The 26,721-nt window shown below is 39.4% G+C and overlaps 1 protein-coding gene and 1 long non-coding RNA gene across 4 annotated transcripts in view; both read left to right on the top strand.

Moving 5' to 3' along the window:
• Positions 1-15,367: 15,367 nt before the first annotated feature.
• Positions 15,368-26,721, top strand: part of ntm (neurotrimin) — a 443,520-nt gene continuing 432,166 nt past the window's right edge. The window contains exon 1 of one of the 3 annotated variants that reach the window (XM_019363978.2): positions 15,368-15,647. In XM_019363978.2, the coding sequence (XP_019219523.2) occupies positions 15,587-15,647 (61 nt within the window). In that variant the 5' untranslated portion in view covers positions 15,368-15,586. The remainder of the gene's footprint in view (positions 15,648-26,721) is intronic. The other 2 variants (XM_025910860.1, XM_005454557.4) reach the window with 2 other exon arrangements.
• LOC106098564 (uncharacterized) lies at positions 22,817-23,688 on the top strand. Its single transcript, XR_001224835.3, has 2 exons — positions 22,817-22,847; positions 22,924-23,688. It is a non-coding gene; the product is annotated as an uncharacterized LOC106098564 (long non-coding RNA).

The following is a 26,721-nucleotide window of genomic DNA, read 5'->3' as shown; positions in this document are numbered from 1 at the left end:
TCCCAGGCTGCTTGACTGACCTAGAAAGTTGCTCTTCTCTCCTTGTGTGTGTGTGTGTGTGTGTGTGTGTGTGTGTGTGAGAGAGAGAGAGAGAGAGAGAGAGAGAGAGAGAGCCTTTTTATGGGATGATCTCATTGTAAGATTCAAATTCAATATATTTACACTGGTTGACTGAATTGGATCTTGTGTGTGTCTCTCTGTGCATGTGTGTTTCCATATGTGTCCATATTTGTGATTGTGTGGCTGTTATATTTTTTTGTTGCCAATTTTTTTCATTTAACAATTACATTTGAGGGACCCTTAGCATGTTCAGCATTTTTTCAGCTGTCCATTTTGCTTTTCCAATTTTTCTGTTTAAGTTATTACTATTGTGCTAAATCATACTATTTCTGCTATTTTATAAGATTTGTGCTAAATATAGTATTCCTGCCAAATATAGTATTTCTGATTAATTAGAGTTTTTCTACCAAATAATAGTACAGTACTTTTGCTTTTTATAGGATTTTTATAGGATATTTATATTGCTTAATATAGTATTTCTGCTTTTTATAGGATTTGTGCTTAATATAGTATTTCTGCTTTTTATAGGATTTGTGCTTAATATAGTATTTCTACTAAATGTAGTATTTATGCTTAATCATACTATTTCTATATATTACTGCCAGGTCCCCAGGCAGCCAATCCTCTCTGAGGACTGAGACATTCAAATTTGCATATCAGGGCCTGCACGGCTTCCCAGCCAGCCAATCATATCTGAGGGCTGCGGCATTCAAATTTGCATATTGAGGCCTTCATGGCTTGTAAGCCAACCAGTCATCCATGTCATATATCTCTAAAAATTCACTTCTTTTTTTTTTAATAGACAACACTTGACGATTCCCCCATCTCTTCTGAACAAAACGGTCTAAGAACGACCGCTCTAGCCCCTAAGGTTAGGTAATTATAGCCATTTGTTTGAGGGGAGTCCTCACTATGGAAAATAGACTGCACAAATCCTGTCTCTCTCTGTGGTGTGTATGTAAGCTGGTGCACCTGTTTTGGCGGGAAAAAGTATACAGCCTCTCTGATTGGTGGATTCAAATTTAGCAGCTCCCAGGCTGCTTGACTGACCTAGAAACTTGCTGTTCTCTCCCTGTGTGTGTGTGTGTGTGTGTGTGTGTGTGTGTGTGTGTGTGAGACAGAGAGAGAGAGAGAGAGAGAGAGAGGGCGAGAGAGAGTTTTTATGGGAGCATCTTATTGTATGATTTCAATTCAATATATTTAGACTGGTTGACTGAATTTGATCCTGTGTGTCTCTCTGTGCTTGTGTGTTTCCATATGTGTCCATATTTGTGATTGTGTGACTGTTATACTTTTTTTTGCTGATTTTTTTTTCATTTAACAATTACATTTGAAGGACCCTAAGCATGTTCAGCATTTTTTCAGCTGTTCATTTTGCTTTTCCAATTTTTCTATTTAAGTTATTACTATTGTGCTAAGTCATAGCATTTCTGCTGCTTTTCAGTATTTGTGCTAAATACAGCATTTCTGCTAAATCATACTATTTCTGCTATTTTATAAGATTTGTGCTAAATACAGCATTTGTGCTAAATCATACTATGTCTGCTATTTTATAGGATTTGTACTTAATATAGTATTTCTGCTTAATTATAGTATTTGTGCTAAAACATATTATTTCTACTAAATGCAGTGTTTCTGGGTAATCACTGTATTTCTATATATTTCTGCCAGGTCCCCAGGGAGTCAGTCCTCTGTAAGGACTGTAATATTCAAATTTACATATCAGGACCTGGACGGCTTCCCAGCCAGCCAATCATATCTGAGGCCTGGCACATTCAAATTTGCATATTGGAGCCTTCATGGCCATCTATGTCATATATCTTTAATATTTTCATATTTGTATTTTAAATGGTCAACATTTCAAGATTCCCCCATGTCTTCTGAACAAAACGGTCTAAGAATGACTGTTTTAGCCGCTACGGTTAGGAATTTATGACTGTTTGTTTGAGGGGAGTCCTGACTATGAGAAATAGACTGCAAAAATCCTGTCTCTCTCTGTGCTGCGTGTGTAAAAGCCTGCACTTGGTGCACAGGTTTTGGCGGGAAAAAGCACACAGCCTCTCTGATTGGTGGATTCAAATTGAGAAGCTCACAGCTGTTTGACTGACCTAGAAACATGCTGTTAACAGCCCCTATTCACTTGCTGCTGCTGCTGTGTGTGTGTGTGTCTCTCTGTGTGTGTGTGTGTGTGTGTGTGTGTGTGTGTGTGTGTGTGAGAGAGAGAGAGAGAGAGAGACAAAGACAATTTTTCAGGCAGCATCTCATTGTTGGATAAAAATATAATATATTCAGACTGGCTGACTGGCATAGACCCTGTTTGTGTGTCTCTCTCTGTACATTTGTGTATCCATATTTGATTTTGTGTGTATCTGTTGGCTGTTCTTATTTGTTTTTTTTTCTAAATGTATTTTTATTTTATTTTTTCACAGGTGAACAAAAATTAGGTTTGGGCAAACGTAACCATGTTCCTTTTTATTCAGCTTGTCATTTTACCTTTCCAATATTTTCACTTAAGTTATTACTGTTCTGCTCAATCATAGTATCTGTTCTAAATCATTGTTATTAAGCTATATTGTAGGATTTCTGCTAAATCATAGTATTTCTACTATATTATATTTTTCTTTCTAAATATAGCATTTCTGCTATAGAATAGTATGTATGTAATAGTATTAGTAATAGTAATAGTATTTCTGCTATGTTATAATACTTGTGCTAAACTGGAGTATTTTTGCTAAAACATAGTATTTATTTAAAATTACAATATTCATAGTATATTACAGTGTCTCTGGTAAATCACAGCATTTCTGCTATGTTGTACTGTTTTTCTAAAACATAGTATTTCTATAATGTTTAAGAATGTTTGGCTAAATATATTCTTTCTGTTATTTTATACCATTTCTCCTAAATTCTTGTACTTTTGAGAAGTTATCGTGTTTCTGGTAAGTTACAATATTTCTGCTAAGTTCTGCTGTGCTATTGTATTTCTGCCAAGTATTATGTTTCCTCTAAGATATTGCAGTTCTGCTAAGTTATCACATTTTAGCAAAGTTCCTTTGCTTCAGCAAAGTTTTTACAATTTCTGCAACTTTTCAGCTTTTTCTGCTAGTTTCAGCAGACAGCTTCAGCTTTAAAGCATCCACACTGCATTTTCACAGGAAATGCAAATTTTTCTAGTTATAGCTGTGAGGGAAAAGGAGTGCCCCACTACTATTGGACTCTAGACCTTCCACCATTAGAGCCTCTACAGAGATTGGCTGAAAAGTATTTGCCACCAGACTCTCGACCACTTGCTTTTGATGAGTATCACAGCACCCTAAGGTTTAAACAAAGCCCAGGCCCAGATCCTTCATATGACACACAAATTCACAGATTAGGCCCGCAGAAGCTTACATTGCAGCACCTCTATGTAACTAAAAGCGGTAATGCTGTGTGCTCAGTGATACAAACAGGAAGAGTACAGGAAATAAATAGAATGCCAAACCACATGTGTCTGTAGCACGAAATGAAAACACAGACTGGAGGGAGTTAGGTCACGTCCTGACTCAAGTTGAAAGAGACAGATATGAAAAAACTGAAGAAACACATGAAGGATGGCTTCAGGGTCGTAGAACAGGATGCATGAGGTACACATTAGGGTGGGTACTTACGACACAGCCAGCAACTCATCTATCTGACTGTGCAGATACTCACATGTCTGACACAAATAATGAATGACACTTACTCTCACTAGAGCTGTGGTCAACAGGTCCAACTGATGTCGGACTAATCAAAGGTGCTGACCCTGTTGTGGTAAAAACAACCACTACGTACAGACCAGTCAAACCACAGTATCCCCTGACAACAGAAGCAAAAGCAGGGATCAAACTGGTAATTGCAGATATGGAGAGAGCTGGTATTCTAGTGAAAACAGACAAAGTAACTTGCAACACACCTATTTTCCCAGTAAAAAAAAAGCAAACACGGGAAAATACCGTTTAGTCCATGATCTCAGAGCAAAAAACGAAGTAACGGAGCAAATCCCACCTGTAGTGGCAAACCCACACACAATTTTGAATCAAGTGACACCTAACGAACAGTGGTTTTCAGTCATAGACCTGTCAAATGCATTCTTTTCTGTGCCATTACATCCAGAGTCACAACACCTTTTTGGATTCACATTTAATGGCCAAAAATACACGTACACGAGACTTCCTCAAGGCTTTCAAAACAGCCCAACTTTGTACGCAGAGGCGCTAAAGAAATCTATGTCACTGTGTACATTGCCTGCACCAGGCCAATTTCTCTTGTACGTGGATGACATTCTGATTACAGGTAACACACAGAATGACTGTAAAGCCAACACTATGGCAGTACTACATCATTTAGCTGAGCAAGGACACAAGGTGTCACAACACAAACTCCAATTGTGGAGTCCCAAAGTTACAAACTTAGGACACACACTCACAGGAGAGGGAAAGGAACTGTTAGACAGCAGAAAACTAGCAGTACAGAACGCTCCAAAACCTCTCACAAAACAGCAAATGATGAGTTTTCTAGGACTTTGCAATTTTTGCAGAGGCTGGATACCAGAGTACGCGTCTCTAGTCCAACCCCTGCAAAATATGATCTATGGCAGGAATTTAGGACTGAAAGACAAAATACAATGGACTCCAGCAGCAGCAGAAGCATTCAGTAGCTTGAAACTAGCATTACAGACAAATATAGTTTTGGCTTTGCCTGATTATGACAAGCCTTTCTACTTACATGTAGATGGGGGTGCAGGCCTGTGCAGCCGCAACAGAAGCAGTAAAAAAGTCAGCTGACATTGTTTTAGGGCATACTTTGATCATCAAAGTACCCCACGCAGTGACTTCAATTTTACTCCAAGCCAATTTGTCCTACCTCACACATGCAAGACAACTGTCATATGTTGGAATCTTATTGTCACAATCACACATTAGGATCGAGTATGGAAAGTTTGACAAAGAGTTCGATTAGTCTGCAGAAGCAGGAAATGTGTGTGCCTGTGGTGTGTCTCGGACAGGAAATTGTGTGTGTAACAGGAACTACATGCCCATAAAAGGAAGAAGACAGAGTTGTAGAAGCGAAACCATTGACATCCTCACACACGCAGGCCAAGATATAAATATATACACTGACAGACAGTATGTTTTTTCAGCTGTGCAACACTTTGAGATCTTCTAAAGACACTATTAGAAGTAAGTATATTGCCAAAACAGTTAGCGTGTGTAAATGTGCTGCACATCAGAAAGACAAATCAGAAATAACTGAAGGCAATAACTTTGCAGATCAAGCAGCAAAGTTAGCCGCACAACAAACTGTAGACACATTAATGTCTGCATCCTCTATGCAAATACCACTTGATGTACTTAAAGATGAACAAAACCTGCACCAACCACAGAACAAAAGAAATGGTTAAAGTGTGGAGCACGACTAGAATATGATCTGATGACTTGTGACGTTAAACCAATGCTTTCCAAATCCCTTGACAGAACAGCAGCATTAGTGACCCATGGGGTTACCCATGTGTCATCGGCAGGGAAGATACAGATGATACAGATGATACACACTTCTATACTCTGAATTTTGAAACTTCAGTAAAGGAATTTGTGAGGACATGCATGATCTGTCAAAAACACAATTCACAAGGCAATTTGTGGACAAAAAGAGGACATTTCCCCACACCACCTCATCCATTTCACACCATTCACATGGACTTTATTGAATTAAGTGAAAGTCAAGGCTCAAAATACGCTCTAGTGATTATAGACGTATTCTCAAAATGGCCAGAAATTTATCCAGTGAAAAAAGCAGATGCAATCTCAGTTGCAAAATGTCTATGCAATCATTTCATCCCAACATATGGTATCCCTACTCTGATAAGATCAGATAATGGGACACATTTTGTCAATGATGTGATCAGTAAAGTCTCTGAAGCACTAGGATTCAGCATAAGAAACCATTGTGCTTATCACCCACAAAGTGCAGGATTAGTAGAGAGAACTAACGGCACCATAAAACAGAGACTCAGAAAATGCATGGCAGAAACAGGAAGACCGTGGCCTGAATGCATAGGCCTAGTAAAAATGTGGATGAGATTAACACAAGGCTCCCAAAAACTTACACCTTTTGAGGTTGTTCATGGGAGACCTTTTCCACTGCCAGTGACAAGCGAACCTTTAGAAAAATCCGTCAGAGAAACAACTCTGGCAGAATGGATGGCAAAACTACTGGAAAATAAGGATATTGTTTTGAACAATAAACTGCCGTATGAATCTTCTCCAGTCTCTTGCAGGTTGAAACCAGGTGATTGGATCCTCTTACGTGTGCTCCAGAGGAAAAATTGGAGTATGCCTCGCTGGGAGGGTCCATATCAAGTGTTATTGACAACACCCACAGCTTGTAAAATTGCAGAGAGACCCTCCTGGATACATCAGAGTCACTGCAAAAAGGTTGAGGTCCCGAGAAGCCCCGACACCAAGGAGGAAGCACATTAGGAAAGCCTCACCTACGCTTGGTTGCTTCGGGGGTGAGGGGGGGCAGTGCGATTGGGCCCCCGTCGGGTAAGCCCGCACTCTAATCTCCATCCGATCAACTTTAGGGCAGCCAGGTGCAGGTGTGTTGGACCTATGTGCAACCATGGGAAGGGGAACCCTCCTGGTTACCTTGACTACAAAAGCTCACCTTTACAGGATCCCAGCTGATGCCAACAGCAGCCGAGCCACGAGGCAGACAGAGAAGATGGACGTACAACAACTTACACCTAATGGACATGACACAAGATCACATCCATCCTTGGATGAAAAGTGCCTGATACAGATACATGTTTAACAAGACCACAGAGAAAGACTGTTACATCTACTCACACATGCCGAGCATTAATGCCGAGTTTGATTTTTTATTATTTTTCTTTATTTGAGTTATTCCTTGTTTAAAAGCTGTAATTTCACAGATGATAAGTTTGTCATTCGCAGCATACGCAGGTGCATCACAAACTGATGAAGATCATGAAGACTTCTTTTCCTGTTTGTCAGATGAAGATGAAGTGTAACTAATGATGTAGTAACTGAGAATGTGAAAGACAAGTAGTTACTCACTGATGAATTGTACATTTCATTTCTCTGATAAACGGCGGAATGTCAAGAGAATATTGTATAATGTGATCAGCTATATGAAATGTATCTTTTTATTTCATCATTAAGCACATGTCTATGTGACTTTTCACCTAGTAACTTGTGTGATGAACCTATGCAGCTACTATTCGCTTCCTGTCTTCAGAGAACATTTAGATATAGAGAAGTGAAAACCTCAGCTCTTTTACAAGAATATGCAAATGTAGAGAAGGGGAAAAACCCTCTGCTCTGAATGACGTTGTTACCTTTGTACACACACACAGACACACGCAAACACACACACACAGAAACATCTTGTATAAATAAAGGACGCAGACAGTCAATAGGCGCAGATCCTGCGTCTATTGGCTGCCCTCGCGAGTAAAAGAAAATCTGCAGTGTTTGTGTGTTTTCTAACTCAGGTGTCTCAGCTGAACAAAGAACGGCAGGGTGATTTAAAGAAATCCTCTGTCATAGGATTTAAAGAAAGTGTGCAATATTTACTCAAACAAAATTAGGCAGGTGCATATATTTGGGCACCCTTGTCGTTTTATTGATTTGAATACCTTTCGCACTAATCATTGGAACACAAAATTTGTTTGGTAAGCTCATTGACCCTTGACCTGCATACACAGGTGAATCATGAGAAAGAGTATTTAAGGTGGCCAATTGCAAGTTTTTCTCCTCTTTGCATATTCTCTGAAGTGTGGCAACGTGGCAGCCTCAAACAACTCTCACATGACCTGAAAACAAAGACTGCTCAACATCATGGTTTAGGGGAAGGATACAAAAAGCTATCTCAGAGATTTCAGATGTCAGTTTCCACTGTAAGGCACATAGTAAGGAAATGAAAGACCACAGGCACAAATCTAGTTAAGGCCCGAAGTGGCAGGTCAAGGAAAATCTTAAATAAGCAGAGACAAAGGATGGTGAGAACAGTCATAGTCAACCCACAGACCAGCTCCAAAGACCTACAACATCATCTTGCTGCACTGTGCATTGTTCAACTATTCAGCGCACTTTGCACAAGGAGATGCTGTATGGGAGAGTAACGCAGAAGAAGCCCTTTCTGTGCACATGCTAAAGCACATTTGCACAAGCCAGTTCCATTTTGGAATAAGGTGCTGTGGACTGACGAAACTAAAATTGAGTTATTTGGACATAGGAGAAGCGGTATGCATGGCGGAAACAGAACACAGCAGTCCAAGAGAAAGACTTACTAGCTACAGTAAAATTTGGTGGCGGTTCCATCATGTTGTGGGGCTGTGCGGCCAGTGCAGGTACTGGGAATCTTGTTAAAGTTGAGAGTCGCATGGTTTCCAGTCAATATCAGCAGATTCTTGAGAACAATGTTCAAGAATCAGTCACAAAGTTGAAGTTGCGCTGGGGCTGGATATTTCAACAAGACAACGACCCTAAACGATGCTAAAAATCTACTAAGGCATTCATGCTGAGGAACAAGTACAATGTTCTTGAATGGTCATCTCAGTCCCCAGACCTGAATATTATTGAAAATTTATAATGTAACTTAAAGTGGGCTGTCCATGCTCAGAAACCATCAAACCTGACTGAACTGGAGATGTTTCCTAAAGACAAATGGTCCAAAACACCTTCAACCAGAATCAAGACTCATTGGAAGCTATAGGAAGGGTTTAGAGCCTGTTATTTCTGCAAAAGGAGGATTTACTAAGTATTGATGTAATTTTTCTGTTGGGGTGCCTAAATTTATGCACCTGGACACTTTCTGTAAATCCTATAAACTTTATTTCACTTCTTAAATATCATTGTGTTTGTCTGCTATATGATATATTTAAATGAAACTGGTGATCCAAACAACCAATGATTTATAAAGAAAAATCAGGAAAATTATCAGTCCACCTGTGCTCATCATCACACCTGGCGCTGGTTACTACAATCAGAAGGGCTTTTTAAGATGGCAGACCTACACTACTCGTTGCTGGAATGTTGAGTCACCCGCGTTAGTGCTTCAGCAATCTGCCTAGTCTGTGAGTTTCCTTGTGATCTAGTGCTAATTGGATTTTCTGTGTGTGTGCGTAGATTCCCCCCGGACCCGTCCTTGTACCCCTGAGTGAGCGAGAGGAGCGACTGGAGTGGAAAAGAGTGGGATTGTTGGTTGAAAGAGCAGAGTGTGGTTTTGGACCCTTCCCCCCCCCTGGAGCCCCGGACCCTTCCCCGAGCACCTTGTATATATATAATCACCCGGTGACACCACTGTAAATAAACGCACTATCAGTTTCTGCAAAGGTTTCCTGGTCTGCGCCTGAGTCCGTTTACAAAACCGTCATTTAGGTTGCATTATACTTCTGATTTAGAAATTGTGAAATTATTACAGTGATTTCTATTACACTATACTGCTGATTTATTATGAATGAATTACACTGTTTTATGATACCTTATATTACTGATTTATAAAGAAATTGTCATGGGTCTTCGAATAAGTATGGACGTGTATTTCGGGTGCTGCTGTCCTGGGGTCCGTTCTTCGTACCTCGCTTACTACATCCAAAATCAAATGACACATCCAAGATCAAATCATCGCGCAAACTTTGAGCTCGCTATTCCGGTTCTCCGAACACACCTGTTGTTGACGATTAGTACAGCTGGATGAAGTAATGTGAGATCACTGGGTGGCTTAAAAGGGGCTACGCATCGATAGTAGAGACATTGATCGGCAACCCTTTGATTGGTCGGCGAAAATGTCGAAGGCGCGCGCAGTATTTTTCGGCAGCAGAGCAAGAACTCTTGATTGAGGGATTTCAGGAGTTTCAGAGTTTAATTAAAACGCAAGGGAACACTGCAAAGGCTGCAAAAGCAAGGAGAGAGGGCTGGCAGAAAGTTGCTGACAAATTAAACTCGTAAGTAATTTATTATATTATATTACATTATATCATATTATATCATATTATATCGTATTACATTATATCCTCTTTCACAAACATAACACGTTTTATCTGGTCATTGTGCTTATTTAAGTATATTAGAAACTTTATTTATTGGAAGTTTTTGAGAAGCATGTAATGATGACATTTAATTTAGGTGGTCTTTTTTCTTTAAAACGGATATCTCAAATTGTTGTGCCCCTTCTCTCTGAAGGTGGCAGTCTCACACATTCAGACATACTAATAGATAGTGTTCTTAAATAAGTACTATGTCAGCTAGTCTAATTTGGCTGAATGTGACGCACATTGACTTTCTGTGTCGTATGCAATAATGGTTGTACAGTAATCAAGAATAAAATCAGCTTCTAAATAATTTGTTGGTTTTTCTTCCTCTCCCTCCTTTTTACTTTTTCAGAGGTTTGCTGAGTTTATAAACTGTCATTAAGACTGCTGAAGGAGATTTCTTTGAGGCTCTGGACTAGCGTTCCCTACATTATATCACACTTTTGCAAGACTAGAAAAGGAGCTGAACTCATCAACTGAGAGGTGAATTGAAAAATTCAGTTGAATTTTGAAGTTGAATTCAAAATCCTGCTCCTCACATACAAGGTCTTAAATAATCAGGCCCCATCTTATCTTAATGACCTTGTAGTACCATATCACCCTATTAGAGCACTTTGCTCTCGCTCTGCAGGCCTACTTGCTGTCCCTAGAGTATTTAAAAGTAGAATGGGAGGGAGAGCCTTCAGTTTTCAGGCCCCTCTTCTGTGGAACCAGCTTCCAGTTTGGATTCGGGAGACAGACACTATCTCTACTTTCAAGATTAGGCTTAAAACTTTCCTTTTTGCTAAAGCATATGGTTAGGGCTGGACCAGGTGACCCTGAATCCTCCCTTAATTATGCTGCAATAGACGTAGGCTGCCGGGGATTCCCATGATGCATTGAGTTTTTCCTTTCCAGTCACCTTTCTCACTCACTGGGCGTTTCTCAATATGCGTACTTGTGCGTACTTGCGTTCTCGTGTACTCGTGATACGTCATCAGTCGGAGACCAAGTACTGTTCCAATTCGAAGTACGCATCAAGCCGAGAATGCGAAAAAGTCCCGGATGTGTTCTCGCTCCGCCCGTTTTATCGAGCATGCATCGGTGTGGACTTGGTACAGCTAAATATCCCAGAATGCATTTCGTCCAAAACTCAACAGCGGACTCCCGGCACATCGTTTTCAACCCCCCCGCCGCTCGCGGTCTTCTCACTACTCAGGTTAAAGAAACCCCAGCAGCTGTCTATAGTATTGAGTGTCCACTAAAATAGAATTAAAAGCGTTCTAACATCTCACCTGCTTGTTTTTATTAAGGTATGTACACGTATGTACATGTACACTATTTTTATTAATAGAGGTTTCACTACTGAGGTTAAAAATGATATATAAGTCACTTAGATCACTTCTAAATGTTAACGTTTGGTTTATTTCAGTGTTTTATTTGTTCCTGAGTAAACCGGTTTGGCTGTGATTAAAGTTAAGCTTCATAACATGTTACTCACAGTTAAATTAAGAGGGGACGGCAGTACAAACTCCGGACCTGTGACATCATCACGTACGCAGGTGTTCCAATTGTACAAATCGCGAGTCTGTGTTCGCGTTCTCGGCGGGTACGTACTCCCGTGCGTTCTCGGCGAGTACGTACTCACCGAGAACGCGAGTACGTACTCGCGTACTTGAGAATTGAGAAACGGCCACTATGTCTTAATAGACCTCTCTGCATCGAATCATATCTGTTATTAATCTCTGTCTCTCTTCCACAGCATGTCTTTCATCCTGTCTTCCTTCTCTCACCCCAACCGGTCGCAGCAGATGGCCGCCCCTCCCTGAGCCTGGTTCTGCCGGAGGTTTCTTCCTGTTAAAAGGGAGTTTTTCCTTCCCACTGTCGCCAAAGTGCTTGCTCATAGGGGGTCATATGATTGTTGGGTTTTTCTCTGTATGTATTATTGTGCGATCTACTGTACAATATAAAGCGCCTTGAGGCAACTTCTGTTGTGATTTGGCGCTATATAAATAAAATTGAATTGAACTGAATTGAATAGAGGTAAGTATTTTGGTTTTCCAATATATTAGTAATCTTCAGTGTCATTTATATTAATCATGCTCAACTTTAATCATACTTTAAACCAACCAGTTTTTCTTCTCATTTGATTGTAAGTATAATTAAAAAATGAATTTATTAACATCTAAAGTCTAAAGAGAAGGCATTTAGAATGAAAAGTTAGTGGCCACTTTTAAAAATGCATAGCCTTTTTAAAGATATACTTTTATGGCATTATTGTGTGTCAAGCAGTGGTCAGGGGCGGGGAGCTGGTGGACCAATGCCCAGTTCAACATCACTTCTCTGGTAGGTAGGGAGTCTGATCTAGTGCATGAAGTTGACAAATACTTACTTCAATTCATAGCTTATGCCCTTAGCTTACGTACGTTGGGGTTTTTACTGGTGTAGGAGTGGGAGAAAATGGATGAGTCAATGGATAGATGGTTTTATTATTTGTTTATATCACATTTACAGTATTTTTGGCAACAGTGTAACAATGTAGTTTGATTGTCTATCTTGAGGTACACTCTATAGTGAATACAAAATAAAATACTTTAAGAAGAACAAATATAATTTAGTGTTCTAAAGAATATGATTGTTTCCTTGCAGGAGGGTTGAGCTCTCCTTCATAGATTGTGTGCTGGTTTTTGTACTTCCAACCCACATCCACTGCCATTGAACTTAAGGGAAGATGGGACAATATTAAAGACTTTCTTCAGGCAATTGCATTTGAATCACCTAAGTCCATGACATGACATTCAGACTGGACTGGTAAACAAAGCTTTCTTAAAATTTTAAAACATGCAGCTGTTGTGCTTGAATGCAAGACAGATGTGTTGTTTGAGCTAGAATACTGCACTTGTGGCTTAACAATAAATAAAATTTATGTTGATCATAGCAGTTTACACCAGTGGATAAACATTTAGTATTGCTCATTCAGATAAATCAGGTTATTCTTAGTACTGTGCATTCAAAATCAATAAGTTGTCCTAACTTAGTCAACTAACTAAGTAAGCTGTACTTAGTTATATATACATTGAAAGACATATCCTGGTCAAAAATTACTCCAAGATTAATTGCTATCATGGTTCTGGTCTCCCCAATTGTGTCTCCGTCTTCTGTCTGTTCTCTTTGCGTTCCCTGTCTTTATAAGTTCCTGCATTTTATTCCTGATTCCTGCTTTTAGCGTTTCCTGTTCATTATTATGCCCTTCTATTGTTTATAATTGTTTGTAACAAAACAATAAAACAATTATTCATAATTTTATTATCATTGCCTTTTCTCCACCAAAACAAGCAGCACAGCATAAGATTTCCATTGTTTCTTCACAGCAAAAAGGGTTTGAATCCCTCAGCTGGGGCTGTTCCAGGTGGAGTTTGTACATTCTGCAGTTGCCTGCAGTGTTCTGTTGGAGCTTCCTCCCCCAGTTCAACCACATGCAAAATTGAATCTAACTGTGGAGCATTGCTTGCTATAAAAATATAAAGAACTGGACTTAAAAATGTTATATCTACATGATAAATTTCACTTTGTCATATCTGATGTTGGGCTAAACTCAGTTATGCAGAATGGAGTGACCCTTGCCTCACTTTAGGCATTTTAGTAAAAAACCAAAATGCAAATTCAATACAGTGGTGGATTATGTAAGTCACAAAATAACTTTGAATGTCCTAGTGAACTATTTCTCTTTAATATAAGGCAGAAAATCATCGAAAAGTACACTCTGGCTCCTAAAGATAGCTTCAACTAACATTGATTGTATATGCGTTTTCAGTTACAACAGATTATGTAACAGGCTCTACAATATTGCTACAGTTATGTAATCTGTTAAGCGCTTAAATATAGAACAACTCAATTTTCTGAGCTGACAGGTGTAAGTCTTATATTAGTATGACTAATATAAAACATTTATAGGGCTTAAATGCAACCCTTTGTGAAATAGCTAACAGTTTATATTTAGTTCAGATCACTGTACCGTATAACCACTGTTGGTTTTTCCCTTACACTATAAGCAATTATAAAGACTAATTTTCTTCAAAAAAAACAAACAAAAAAAACTGAATGCAAAACTATGCATTCTTAAATACAGCAATCTAAAGAGTACAGAAAAGGAGTCGGTTGTGAAAAGATACAGGTTTTATACAGCAGGCATTCACTGTCAGAGAAAAAAAGAGAAAGGGTCATGTTAGGATTAGATGATGAGGTGTGGTGTTACTCTAAAAAAACACCTTCAACTTTTGACCCACTCTATTTACACAGTGTCAAAGGAACTTGTCGTTTTGGTTTCAGTCATTTTTTCATTGAGACATAAAATTGATTTGGGCCCAAAGGTTTTAGAATAGTTACAGAGTAATGAAAGCAATGCTTATTTTATGTGTAAGGAGACAAATGCATGATTCTGCATGACCTTTAAAAAAAAAAAACATTGTCCTTGAAAGCTGAGTTCAAAAATTTGACACCCTCTCCCCCCCCCAAATTGGACACTACTCTCCAATTTGCTTTTAATGTAATTTTTAAAACCTTTTTTGGCATGCAGATGTGCACAGGAAACTACATTGTTTCATTTATTTCTTACATGTTCAGTCCTAAATGAAGTGCTTCACTGCAGTGATATGCAGTAATAGCATACAGACTCTTGAATGCAGATTTTGAACATCTCTGAGGTCAAGAATCAGCTAGACCAGAACAGATAACCCTAAGTGTGCGATACCTTCTCTGTTTGCGTCATTTATTTTTGAGAAACGATCACAGAACTAACTAAACAAATTAAAGTTCTAGTTGACATGTTACGGATCTAAAACCAAGACTGGTATGAATATTGCTCACTGTTTATTGTTTGTTTAAGGCTGCATATATTACTCTACCTGTTGCAAATAATACAGATAACACATTTTATACTGGGCACCAATGAAAAAATATACATTGAAAAAACTCAAATGAAGACTGCGGGTATTTCGCAGACATTGTTGTTGTTTCTCTTCGTTCTTTCATTTTCAGAAATATTGCGGGAAAAATAGTAAATAAGTAATCAGTAAAATTCGGCTGTGGTAATGGCTACTTAAAACCAGAACCTTTAAATGACTTACTCAAGGGCCCAGCTTGAAGCTAGCGACATACAACCTGAATACAACAGGAAGCATGTTGATGATTGTTTCAGTTTAAAAGCACTAGACCCCCCACCTCCCTATTTGTGCGCTGAAACAAGAACACAAACGGAAGTGGTTTCTGTACTTACTGCTAGCTTCCCGTTAGCACCGCTGCCAATAACCAGTGGAAGGAGGAGGGACTCTGTGGACCGCTGCGTTGGTGGATGCTTTACAGTCAGACGGGGAGACTGAGGACTTGGAGACAAAACACTTTTCTGGATTTTGAAGGACTTGTGGGCTAATTACCTCAGACGACAGCACACAGCATAGAAAAAGATCGATAAATATGGAGAATCCTGTGTACTGGGCTATGGTGGTCTGCATGACCGTCCTGCTGATTGAGCAAGGTAAGTGATAGATTTTTTTTTCATTCTTGACGCACTTGTTATCGCTATCTTGGAGTCCGTTTGTACCGGATAGTTTATTAATGTATCAAGTGCCCTATTCATGGCGGTATCTGCTTCTGCGTTTGACTCCTTAATGCTTGCAATCTCAGCTCAGCAGCTTAAATTAAGCGATTACTGAAGCGCCGTTGAGCTTTCTTGGTGGTAGTGACTAGACTCTGCAAGTGTTCGAGAGGTTACTCTGAACGTGTCTTTACAGCTGCATCCCCTTTTTCTTGCATAAAAGTTCGTCATGCCAAGGTAATTCTGAGCAGTAGTTGGGCTCGGTCTGTATGTATGTATATATATGCACCTAACAAAAAAGGGGAGAAAAAAAATCATGATCCTTTCTGAAGGCTGGGTTTCAGTCACACAGCTCTTTAATTTTATGCACCCGCAAATCGCAATTTAGCGCTCGTGGCTCCTGTTGTTCGTGGATCATTTTGACGCATGTCAGATCATGGCAAAGGTAAGGTTCTGCAAAGTATTAATGGCCAGTGATTAGGTATTAGTTCTTAATCCACATTGACTGTGTTGTCCGGTCATGCAAGTTAAGCCATGTATTCTCTGCACAAGCAAAGGGGCTTTGGTGTTGGAAGGTAGAGCAGTGAAGCAGCTCAGGCTTTCCAATCGTGTTTCCACCTGACATTAAATATTCAGACAAGTAACTGAATTGTAGAAAGACAGAGGTGTGTTTAAAAGATACAAATAAAAGGTACCTCAGTCCGCTTTTATCAATGCTCATTTCCAATAAACATGTTACGTCTTTCCTTTTGTTAGCGTTTGAACTCAGTTGGACTATCAGTTTACATTGAGGATGGGACTGGGACACACACACACACATACAGTGGGAAAAATACATATCAAACCACTTTGCTAAGTAAATAAAGATGCTATTCACATGAAATTTTCACCATATGTTGGTAACAACCATCCAATCCACACATGGAAATGGAAAAGGGGCTGGTACTTTTCTACTCTGATTACTCAAAGCACCTTATACAACTTGCCTAATTCGCCCATTCTTCCAAGCACTTTTTTCTATGCTTTTTCTATCTAACATTCACACACATTTATACTTGAAGAGCATAAATGTGTGTGTTGAAGAGCAACTTGGAGAAATCATCTTGCTCAATGATATTTGGCATGCAGACTGCAGCAGCCAGGGATCGAACCACCAACCTTACAATTAGTAGATGACCAAGAAATCAATTTACGGACAGCAATCGTTTAAGTAATGTGTAATAATGAGAACTGACACAGGGAAAAAGTACTGAACACGCTTACTGATATCTGTTTAATGCTTTGTACGAAAGCCTTTGTTGGTGATGGTAGCTTCAAGATGCCTCCTGTATCGAAAAACTAGTGGCATGCATTGCTCAGTTGTGAATTTGACCTATCTTCCACACAGTCTTCTAAACCTGAAGGTTCTGTGCACCCCTTCAGTGAGCACTGAGGTTTTGTTCTTTCCATGGATTTTCAATTGGATTCAGGTCAAATGACTGGCTGGGCCATTTGGTCTGCTTTATATTCTTTCTTTGAAACACATTGAGAGTTTCCTTGGGTCTGTATTTGGGGTCATTGTCGTGCTGAAACATCCACCCTCATTTCATCTTCATCATCCTGGTAGATGGCAGCAGATTTTTATCAAGAATGTCTCAGTACATGTTTCCATTCATCCTTCCTTCAATTATATGAAGCATGCCAGTGCTGTTTGCTGAAAAACAGACCCACACTCTGATTTTTCCACCCCCAAACTTCACTGTTATGTTTTTTTTTCTGCACATTGAAAAATTGAAGAAACAAGTATAAAGTAAAGAAACTAAATTATGGAGAATAGTCCTCTTTAAAGTATTTATATTATTGCTTGTGTTTTTTATTCTTATAGCTGGTTGTGGTGGAACATGTAAGACTTTATGGTACCATATTTTTTTGGACTGTAAGGCGCATTAAGCAAAGCAAAACAGTCAAATAAGTCAAACTTTATTCAACTCATTCAGAATAACTCCCAACATTGTTCATTTGTAACACATAAAATACCGAATAGTACACTCACTTTTTCAGTTCATTCTTCTTCCACAAATCCATCAAATTCTTAATCTTCATTGTCTGTCTGTTCCAATGCGTGACTGATAGCCTTGAGTTTGACATCCGCTTCGTAAGCATGTTTATTAACAGGTGCCATTTTGGGGTCCTTATACAGACATCATATTATTATGTTAATATTATAACATAATATAATATAATATTATGTTGAAGCACAGTACGTATTACTCCGCAAGGCTCCTGACTACGGTAGCCGCAATGCTCCGACAACCCATCAAGTGGTGTGGCTTTGTAGCTTACCAAAGTCGTACTAAAACATTTTGACAGATTTTTAAGCCCCGTGTGCCAGATGAAATCAGTTTGAGGTCAGTAAGCACAATGAGAATTCATACATAGGGCATACTCTCGATTTTTGAGAAAATTATCGTATTTCAAGTGCGCCTTATAGTCTGAAAAATACGTCACTTTTTTAAAAAAAGGGGGTTGTTTTTTATTATTTGTAATACTTTGTTTTTTAAATCTGAATGTTAAGTGGACATTAAATAGTTAAAACTGTGGCGCTGAAGTGTAATTGTAGGTGTACAGTGGATTTCCATCTGTTGATAGAAATACTCAAGTAAACCTCCTCGAAATTATACGTAGTACAGTAAACATGTCACCAGTTATAAAAAGTAAAAAGCTTGCAAACATCATTTGCACCCATATGGAAAAGAAATAGTAAAAACTTATAAAAGACTTGCATAAGATGTGGCCTTCTTCATATAGTGAATCATATAAGACTTATATGATTTACTCATGAAAGTGGCCCCTTTCTCATTACTTTCATATATTGTTTTAGTAAGTATCCAAAACATACAAGTTTCATTTATATAATTTTTCAAGGGATCTTATATCTGTTTTCACTCTTGTATGCTTTTCATACAAGTTTCACACAAGACAGATACAAACTTTATAAGATTTATATATATCTTTTCCATATGGGCATGGTCTCTGTTGATATTTGCTCTTAAAATCAGGGGAAAAACAAACAATAGTCTTACATCCAAAATGGAGCCATTTTTTAGAACCCTACCACCCTCATTTGACAAGCTCTTTTATAATCATTTGTCTGGATGTTATTTGAATCTCTAAGTCAAAAACCTCTGTGTCAATATGGTTTTAGATCTAATCTCTAGCTGCTGGAATACAGCATCTCTTTTCTAATGATCTTATGAAATGGAAAGAGCTTGTGAACATCATCACGACTGTTTGTTTATGAGTGAAATAATGTTGGCCTGTACACAAAGGAATATAAAAAGAACCATGCAGGTCAAGGGGAAGGAAGGTAGCTCCGCTCCTGTAGTCTTTCCTACTCTCTAACTGATAGAGATGAAGATGGTAAGAAGCGCCTTGGCTGAGGCTGCAGCCTCTGTGGTGCAAAGCAGTGTACATATGGATGGCAGTCGACATGAATGAGTGCCTGAAGAAGTTCTTTATGCACCTGTAGGGAATGAGCCGCAGACCAAAATTGCTATGAGGCTGTGTCAGCTCTCTGTAGAGAGGGTGGGAAGCTTTGTCCACACTTTCCTTCAGTTTAGTCCGCTGTTGACATGTTTTGTGCTATAGTTCTTTAATCTTCTTTGTCCATTTTCTCTAGCAGTAATTTCCTGGAGACAGCTGACGTCATGCACAGTACATCAGTCTCTTGTTGTTCTTTAGTTTTCTCATGTGCAGCAGGAGAATGTGGGAATATGTCAAGGTCAGCTTCACAGCACTCTCACATGAATGCAGTCTTGCATAATTTTGTGTTGTTTAATAAGGTTGCTACAAGCAGTTGGATGGACTCGACTTGGTGAAATGGACTCGTGCTTGACAGTCGAATCACATAAAATAAATTTGAGTCACGTGAAGTAAAGTACTCATATGAAGAATCTAAATGAATGGATGAATTGAACCATGCAGGTCTGTGCATTCTGTAAAGTGAGGCAGTAGTTTATCTGCTGCTGAACCTTCTGTTTCTGTCAGTGCACTGAATTTCTTATACTTTTAGAATATTTCCATAAAATCAGGGAGGATCTGAAGCCCAACAAACATTAGAAACATTAGAAAGGTTGGTGGAAAGTAGTGAAAATCAAAGTTGCAAAAATTAGAAGGCAAGCAATGAAAGTAAGAAAAAAAACAATATGTCATCTGAGTATCACACTGCTCCCAAAGAGGCAGCATGTTTTTTTTCTTACACAGAAAATAAGACCATTGCTTTCTGGAGTAATAATCCAGCTTAAGATAAACACTAATGTTGCAGCCTTATTGTCTAAGTGGACTGCCTCCCTCCCTCCATCTCTGTATGTGGCTGGGAAAAGAGTGCTGTCTGTGTTGCCAGGATTCAACAGAAACTCTTGTGGAGTTTTTTTTTTTTCTTGCGGGGGGTTGAGACATTTGTAGGCCTGTGTATTGTTTCTTTTCCTTTCTCCATCAGGCCGTGTCAGCCAAAGGCGAGAATTATGTCCTGTCAGATCAACAGTTGTTCTAGGATGACCAGCTGAGAAAGTGGAGATGGATAGGGGTGGTGGCACAGGGGTCACGGTGTGCCTGTTTTTTGTTTTTTTGTTTTTTTTTGGGGGGGGGGGGTTGGTTGGTTTTTTTGGGGTGGGGGCTGCAGCTTTTGTTTAAAACGTTTATAATTTTTGAAAGGTAGAGTGACGTTTTTTTCCTCTTGCAGGGGTACCAATACTCAGAATCTTGACGCAAAAAACACAGAGCTTTGCGGTGCACAGTGGACTTGTCCACATACAGCCTTGTAGCAGAATATATGGACAGAACCAGATGACTGACAATGTGAGGTAGATGTCACCACCCGTTTGCAGTGCTGTAATATCAAAATAAACGAACGGAATAGAATTGGCCATGAGATGTTGTTGAAGCCATTGGGTGTCTCTCCCTTGGAAAACTAGATGATTAATGTTGTAATCCGGAATATGAGACATTTTGATAATCCTTTAAAACACCTTTAAACCACGCTGCCTGAACCTGCCTCTACTTTTACTAGTCCAAGACCTCCACTGCTATTAACTTGTTTTATATGATATGAGTATTTAAAAAATGTAGTTTAAATGAATGGCAAGTGAATTTCTTTAACTTCAACTTCAAAAATGCAGTTTAGTCATAACCTTGAACTGTGCTATTCAGTAAATAGTCCATTAATTTACAGGGCCTCATTTGTGCTAACACGTGAACATTCAGATAAGTTGCCATTACCATGGCAACGAAGATGACTTGTTAAAAACGTTTCGACATCGGTTATCTGTTTCACAGAATAAAGGAAATACAGATGCTTCTACTTGTATAGCTGTAGAAATTATACATTTTTACACTCCTGCACACCTTTTAAACCACACACTTGTTTCTGTCTTTTTTTCCAGTTTCATTATGGCCAAAACTATTATAAGGTGTAAGCATTTTATGAAATTTCATGTAATTGTTTGAACAAATCTGAACAGAACAGATTTATAGTTTTGTTGATCGACAGTTTGGTTTTAAAAGTTTTCTAAAAAGATAACATTGGCTAAAAGGTTACTGGACTCCAACTTACATCTGTTTACTTTGTTATTTTCATACAACTGATTAGGGAACACCTTATAATTGCACCAAATTTGGTTAATGACATTTTTTAATTCAAAAGAATTTATGTTGGATATTTTTATATGACAGGATTGTGATGAGGTGGTTAACACTCCCAAAGGCCCTTTAAGGAGTTCTCAGGCATATAGAGACCTTCAGAGCTTTTAAGTCATTCCTTTCAACAGCTCTGTGGACCGCGCGAGGAAAGCAGTGTGCTCATCATGAGAAGCACTGAGTTTGTATGGTTTTCTGTCTCTGTATTAACCCTGTGTCAGATTGACGACCTGTCCAGGGTGTACCCCGCTTCTCACCCTATGGTAGCTGGGATAGGCGCCAGCTCCCCACCCCAGACAGTGATAAGGATAAGCGGAAGAGAATTGATGGATGTATGATGGAAATTTAAGATTTTTAAGGTTAACATATTGATTACCAAAGAAAATAAGGAATGGACTAATTTCTTCTGAAACTTTATTTTAGGAGAAATCTACACTGTACTGTACTATGCTGAGTTTCTTACAGATGAACTTTACCTGAGTACGTCATCCAGGCTTATTAATGGCAAGTAATTTAAGTCTTTTGTTTTAGATGTTTCTGTTTATTTGGGCACATATTGACTGTGGGTAGTTGCTGCTAACCACTGGCTTGCTAGCCAGTTGTGCGAGTTCCTATTATCATGCATCTACCTCACCAGAATCTCTTGTCCTGTGGTTGGTCAGATATCGATTCCACTGTCTCCAGATGAAGGTCCTGGTCGTAGTTCTCCTGAAGAGGTCCAGCTAGAGGCACTCTAGCTCACAAGGGGACAACAAGTACATTCTATGTATTTTTCTGAATATTTTTCTAATTTAAGCACTTTGAGTGCTAGATAGAGCAGAAAAGCGCTATATAAGAACCAGTCCGTTTACCATTTATAAGAACCAGCCCAGTCCATCTAATTTTCTATTTTTTTTCTATTTGTCTTCTCTGTCCTCTTCTTTGTTTTTTCTGTTAATTTATGTCTTTGAACTAAGGATGTGCCCGAGTAGTTGACTACATGACTATTTTAACTAGTCGGACCAAATTCACAGTCATTTAATCTAATTGTTAGTATTTTAATTGACACCCAATACTGGTAAACTGTTGTGTCCTAGATGTTATGCAGCCATCTGCCACCAGATGGAACATGGTTGCTGAGAAATGCCAAAAATCTGTTAATCTAGGCCTGATCTTTTTGTTAAGAAGATGTTTATTCTTTTAAAGGCAAAGGAATGGGATTATAGATACAAGTGTTGGAAATGACCTTTGTCCACAGTGTGGATGGGTGGTCCCTTAGCATTCGGTGAAGTGTTAAGTCATTTGGGAGGCATTCAGAGTAGAGCCGCAACTCCTTCCACATTGAAAGAAGCCAGCTCACTATGAGCTCCCGCCCTTGGCCCACGCACCTGGTCTGATTACCCACCTGCTGCTGATCTGCCTGATTACTTGGCCACTACTTATGGTGTTGGCTCAGTGCTTCTCATCGCTGGAGTGTGAGTAACCTGTGTTAGTACAGCCCTGGCAAATCGCAGTCTTCGTTTGTATCTCTAGCTTGTTCTGATTGTGTTTTCTTTTTAAATAGGTTTCCCGGACCTGTTCCTGTTTTGTATTCTGCTTCCTGAGACTGGCAGTGTGGCATGGTGCGAGTGAAGCGAGAGCGTGAGTGTCTGAAGAGGAGCGTGGAGTGTACATAGGAACAGAGTGTGGTGTGTGTGACCTGGATTGTGTGCATGGACCCTCCCCCTCCTTTCCTGGATCCCTGGAAAACCTGACCCTCGCACTTTGTACATATTGCACCTGGTGTTTTGTCTATACACTGTTGACTTTTATTCTAAAGAGCTCTGGTCTGCGCTTGAGTCCGTTTGGTCCTGTGACATTATGGCTGTCTGTGAATATTGCATGCCAATATACTCACTGTTAGAAAATAATATTCAACTAGACTATGCAATTCCTGGGGAATTTGCTACCGGTGGACTGTGGCTTGTGGTTAGTGGCAGCAAAAAGTTGTACCCAAATGGCTTGCTGCTGTACCATGAATAAAGGTGTATCTAGTAAAGTAGCATAAATTTGACAGTTCAGATGTGTTTGTGTTACTGATAGTGTATGTTTATATTGCAAAATGGAGAAAGAGGAGAACAATTTTCAAATTGCTCTGTTACCCATACTGTATGTTCATACTGAGAAACCGAGAAAGACGAACTATCTTCATGAAAAATGATATTTAGATGATGATGATAATAAAACACAGAGGCCATCGAAAAAAACATATATGACTGATTCTGGATCTTACGAAGAAGGACAAGCTTATCATGGGCTTTCCACTTGTGTCCACCACACAAGCCAAGCTTAACTGTATTGTACTTCTTGGTTTCAACTACTGTCTTGAACATGGCAATGTCTCCACAAATCAAGCTATCAAAGAAATAATTTGCTCAGGGTCACCAGAAACGAGGAACCAAAGAGATGCAAGCTCGTAAGTATATACAGAAAATTTCAGACTCAGCGTAAAAATGGATAATTTTTTCATAGAAACCAAGGGAAACTGTTTGATTTGCATGAGAACGGTTGCCATTATGAAAGTGTACAATGTACGATGACATTATGAAACGAAACATCAGACCTTCACGTCATATACTGATGCTAAGTGGGAAGAGAAGGTGAAGCAAATGACAGCTAGCCTGCTAAACTAGCAACATTTCTTTTTCCATCCGCAAAATGCTCAAGGAAATGCCACAATATTCTGTTATTAAGTAGCCCAACTCAATGCCCTACATAGGAACCTTTTTCAGGCGGTGACTTCATCAAACAGCGTCTCACTAAAATTGTGGGAATAATGCCTGGAAAAACTGCGGAATTGTAACAATGTTAGCATGTCTAGAAATATGGTTGTGTTTCAAATTGAAGACTTGTCAGCTTAACTTAAAGCAGCAAGTGTCTGATAAAGCTTGTGCTTTTGATTTTTACTCGATTACATGTGATGAAAGCAAAGATGCCACGTGCACTGGATATCTGGTAATTTTTTTTTTGCAAGGAATTGACGATAGTTTTTGCATTACAGACATTGTTTGTACATTGTTCTTTGGACTCTAAAGGGGACAACAACTGGTAGGGCTGCTCGATTATGGCAAAAATGATAATCACGATTATTTTCACTGAAATTGAGATCTCGATTATTTGACGATATTTATTTAACAATAACAATGTATTGAATAATGGCTTTAAAGATTGTCAAAAAATAATATAAAATAGTGTGCAAATACTGATTACAGTGCTAATGTTTGCAATATAAAAAATAAGTGAAAAATGTAAACATCTATGTTTAGTGAACTTCAAAATACTGCACAATATTTGATCCACGTCTGACTCCGCGAACCCATAATGTTTCCACCAATGTTCCCTCTAATTTTTCATGTGTCTGAGCGAACACAAACTCCCTGAGCGGTCCCTTGGACCACTGTGATCGACATCAGACGTGTGCACTGTGGTCACGCCAGCATCTAATCCATCCAAGTTACATGGTTTATTAAAATAATCAAATTACAGCATTTACATTTCTGTTAGACTACTTTTAATTAACTGCTTTAGCCCACTTACAGTGAAAATTTAAAAAAAATCTTGTTCATGACCTGTGTAGTATGTTAACACTATTGGAAGTAAAAATAACTTGAACTCCAATTTTGAAAACACAACTTTCTTTCTTTTCTTTTTTTTTCCATAAAGCTCTGACTTGTATTATAATTCTGTGGTCTGGGAGAGAGTCCTGTAACTCTGTCTGCATTTAACTGTCATACACTGTCGTATTTAAGATTGAAGCTTTAATTAATGGCAGGACTTCTTTGAGCAATCTATTTCTAATAATCGGCTACATACCACAGGTCTTCAAGCTGGCAGTAGTTAAACTGTTACTTATTAAAAAGCCATCTCTAGACCCAGCGGTCTTAGCTAATTATAGGCCAATCTTCCTTATATATCAAAAATTCTTGAAAGAGTAGTTAGATAATCTGCAGGGGAATGGCTTATTTGAAGACTTTCAGTCAGGTTACAGAGCCCATCACAGCACAGAAACAGCTTTAGTGAAGGTTACAAGTGATCTTCTTCCTATACCTCAGTGCAGCGTTCGATACTGTTGACCATAATATTTTATTAGAGCAATTAAAGCATGCTGTAGGTATTACAGGTACTGCAGCGGTTTGTATCATATCTATCTGATAGACTCCAATTTGTTAATATAAATGGAGAGTCTTCTTTACACGCTGAGGTTAATTATGGAGTTCCACAGGGTTCAGTGTTAGGACCAATTATGTTTACATTATACATGCTTCCCTTAGGCAGTATCATCAGAAGGCATAGCATACATTTTCACTGCTATGCAGATGACATCCAACTCTATCTATTCATGAAGTCAGATAACACACACCAATTAGTTAAACTGCAGGCGTTTCTGAAAGACAAAGACCTGGATGGCCTCTAACTTTCTGCTTCTTAATTCAGATAAAACTGAGGTTGTTGTATTCAGCCCTGAAAATCTTAGAAATATGGTATCTAACCAGATTCTTACTCTGGATGGTATTACCTTGGATGCAGGTCCTGATGGCATCCCCGGGCGTGTTCTCAGAGCGTGTTCTGGGGAGCTTGCAGAAGTGCTGACAGACATATTCAACCTGTCCTTGGCCCACGCTGTGGTACCGGCCTGCTTCAAATCCACCTCCATCGTCCCGATACCCAAAAACTCCAACCCATCTAGCCTCAATGACTACCGCCCAGTAGCACTCACCCCCATCATCACAAAGTGCTTAGAGCAGCTGGTCCTAGCACACTTCAAATCCTGTCTCCCCCCCACCCTGGACCCCCACCAATTTGCATACCACCAGAACAGGAGCACAGAGGATGCAGTCTCCATCGCACTGCACTCTGTCCTCTCACACCTGGACAACAACAACACCTACGCCAGAATGCTGTTTATAGACTTCAGCTCAGCTTTCAATACAATCCACCCCTCACAACTCATCAGGAAACTGACAGACCTGGGCATCAGTTCCCTCATGTGCAAATGGTTACTGGACTTCCTGACCAACCGCCCCCAACATGTCCGGCTGGATAACCACTGCTCATCCACCATCACAATGAACACCGGTGTACCACAAGGCTGTGTGATGAGCCCTTTCCTCTACTCCCTCTTCACCCACGACTGCAGACCTGCCGATGGTTCTAACACCATCATTAAGTTTGCAGATGACACCACGGTGATTGGCCTCATCAGTGACAACGATGAGGCCGCCTACAGGGAGGAGGTGGATTGTCTGGCTGAGTGGTGCGACTCAAACAACCTGCTGCTTAACACTGAGAAGCCCAAAGAGCTCATCGTGGACTACAGGAGGAA

This window comes from Oreochromis niloticus, linkage group LG10 (assembly GCF_001858045.2).
Source record: "Oreochromis niloticus isolate F11D_XX linkage group LG10, O_niloticus_UMD_NMBU, whole genome shotgun sequence".
NCBI classification, from domain to species: Eukaryota; Metazoa; Chordata; class Actinopteri; order Cichliformes; family Cichlidae; genus Oreochromis; species Oreochromis niloticus.
The sequence above is the reverse complement of the archived record's forward strand: the minus strand, read 5'-3'. Positions and strand labels throughout refer to the sequence as shown.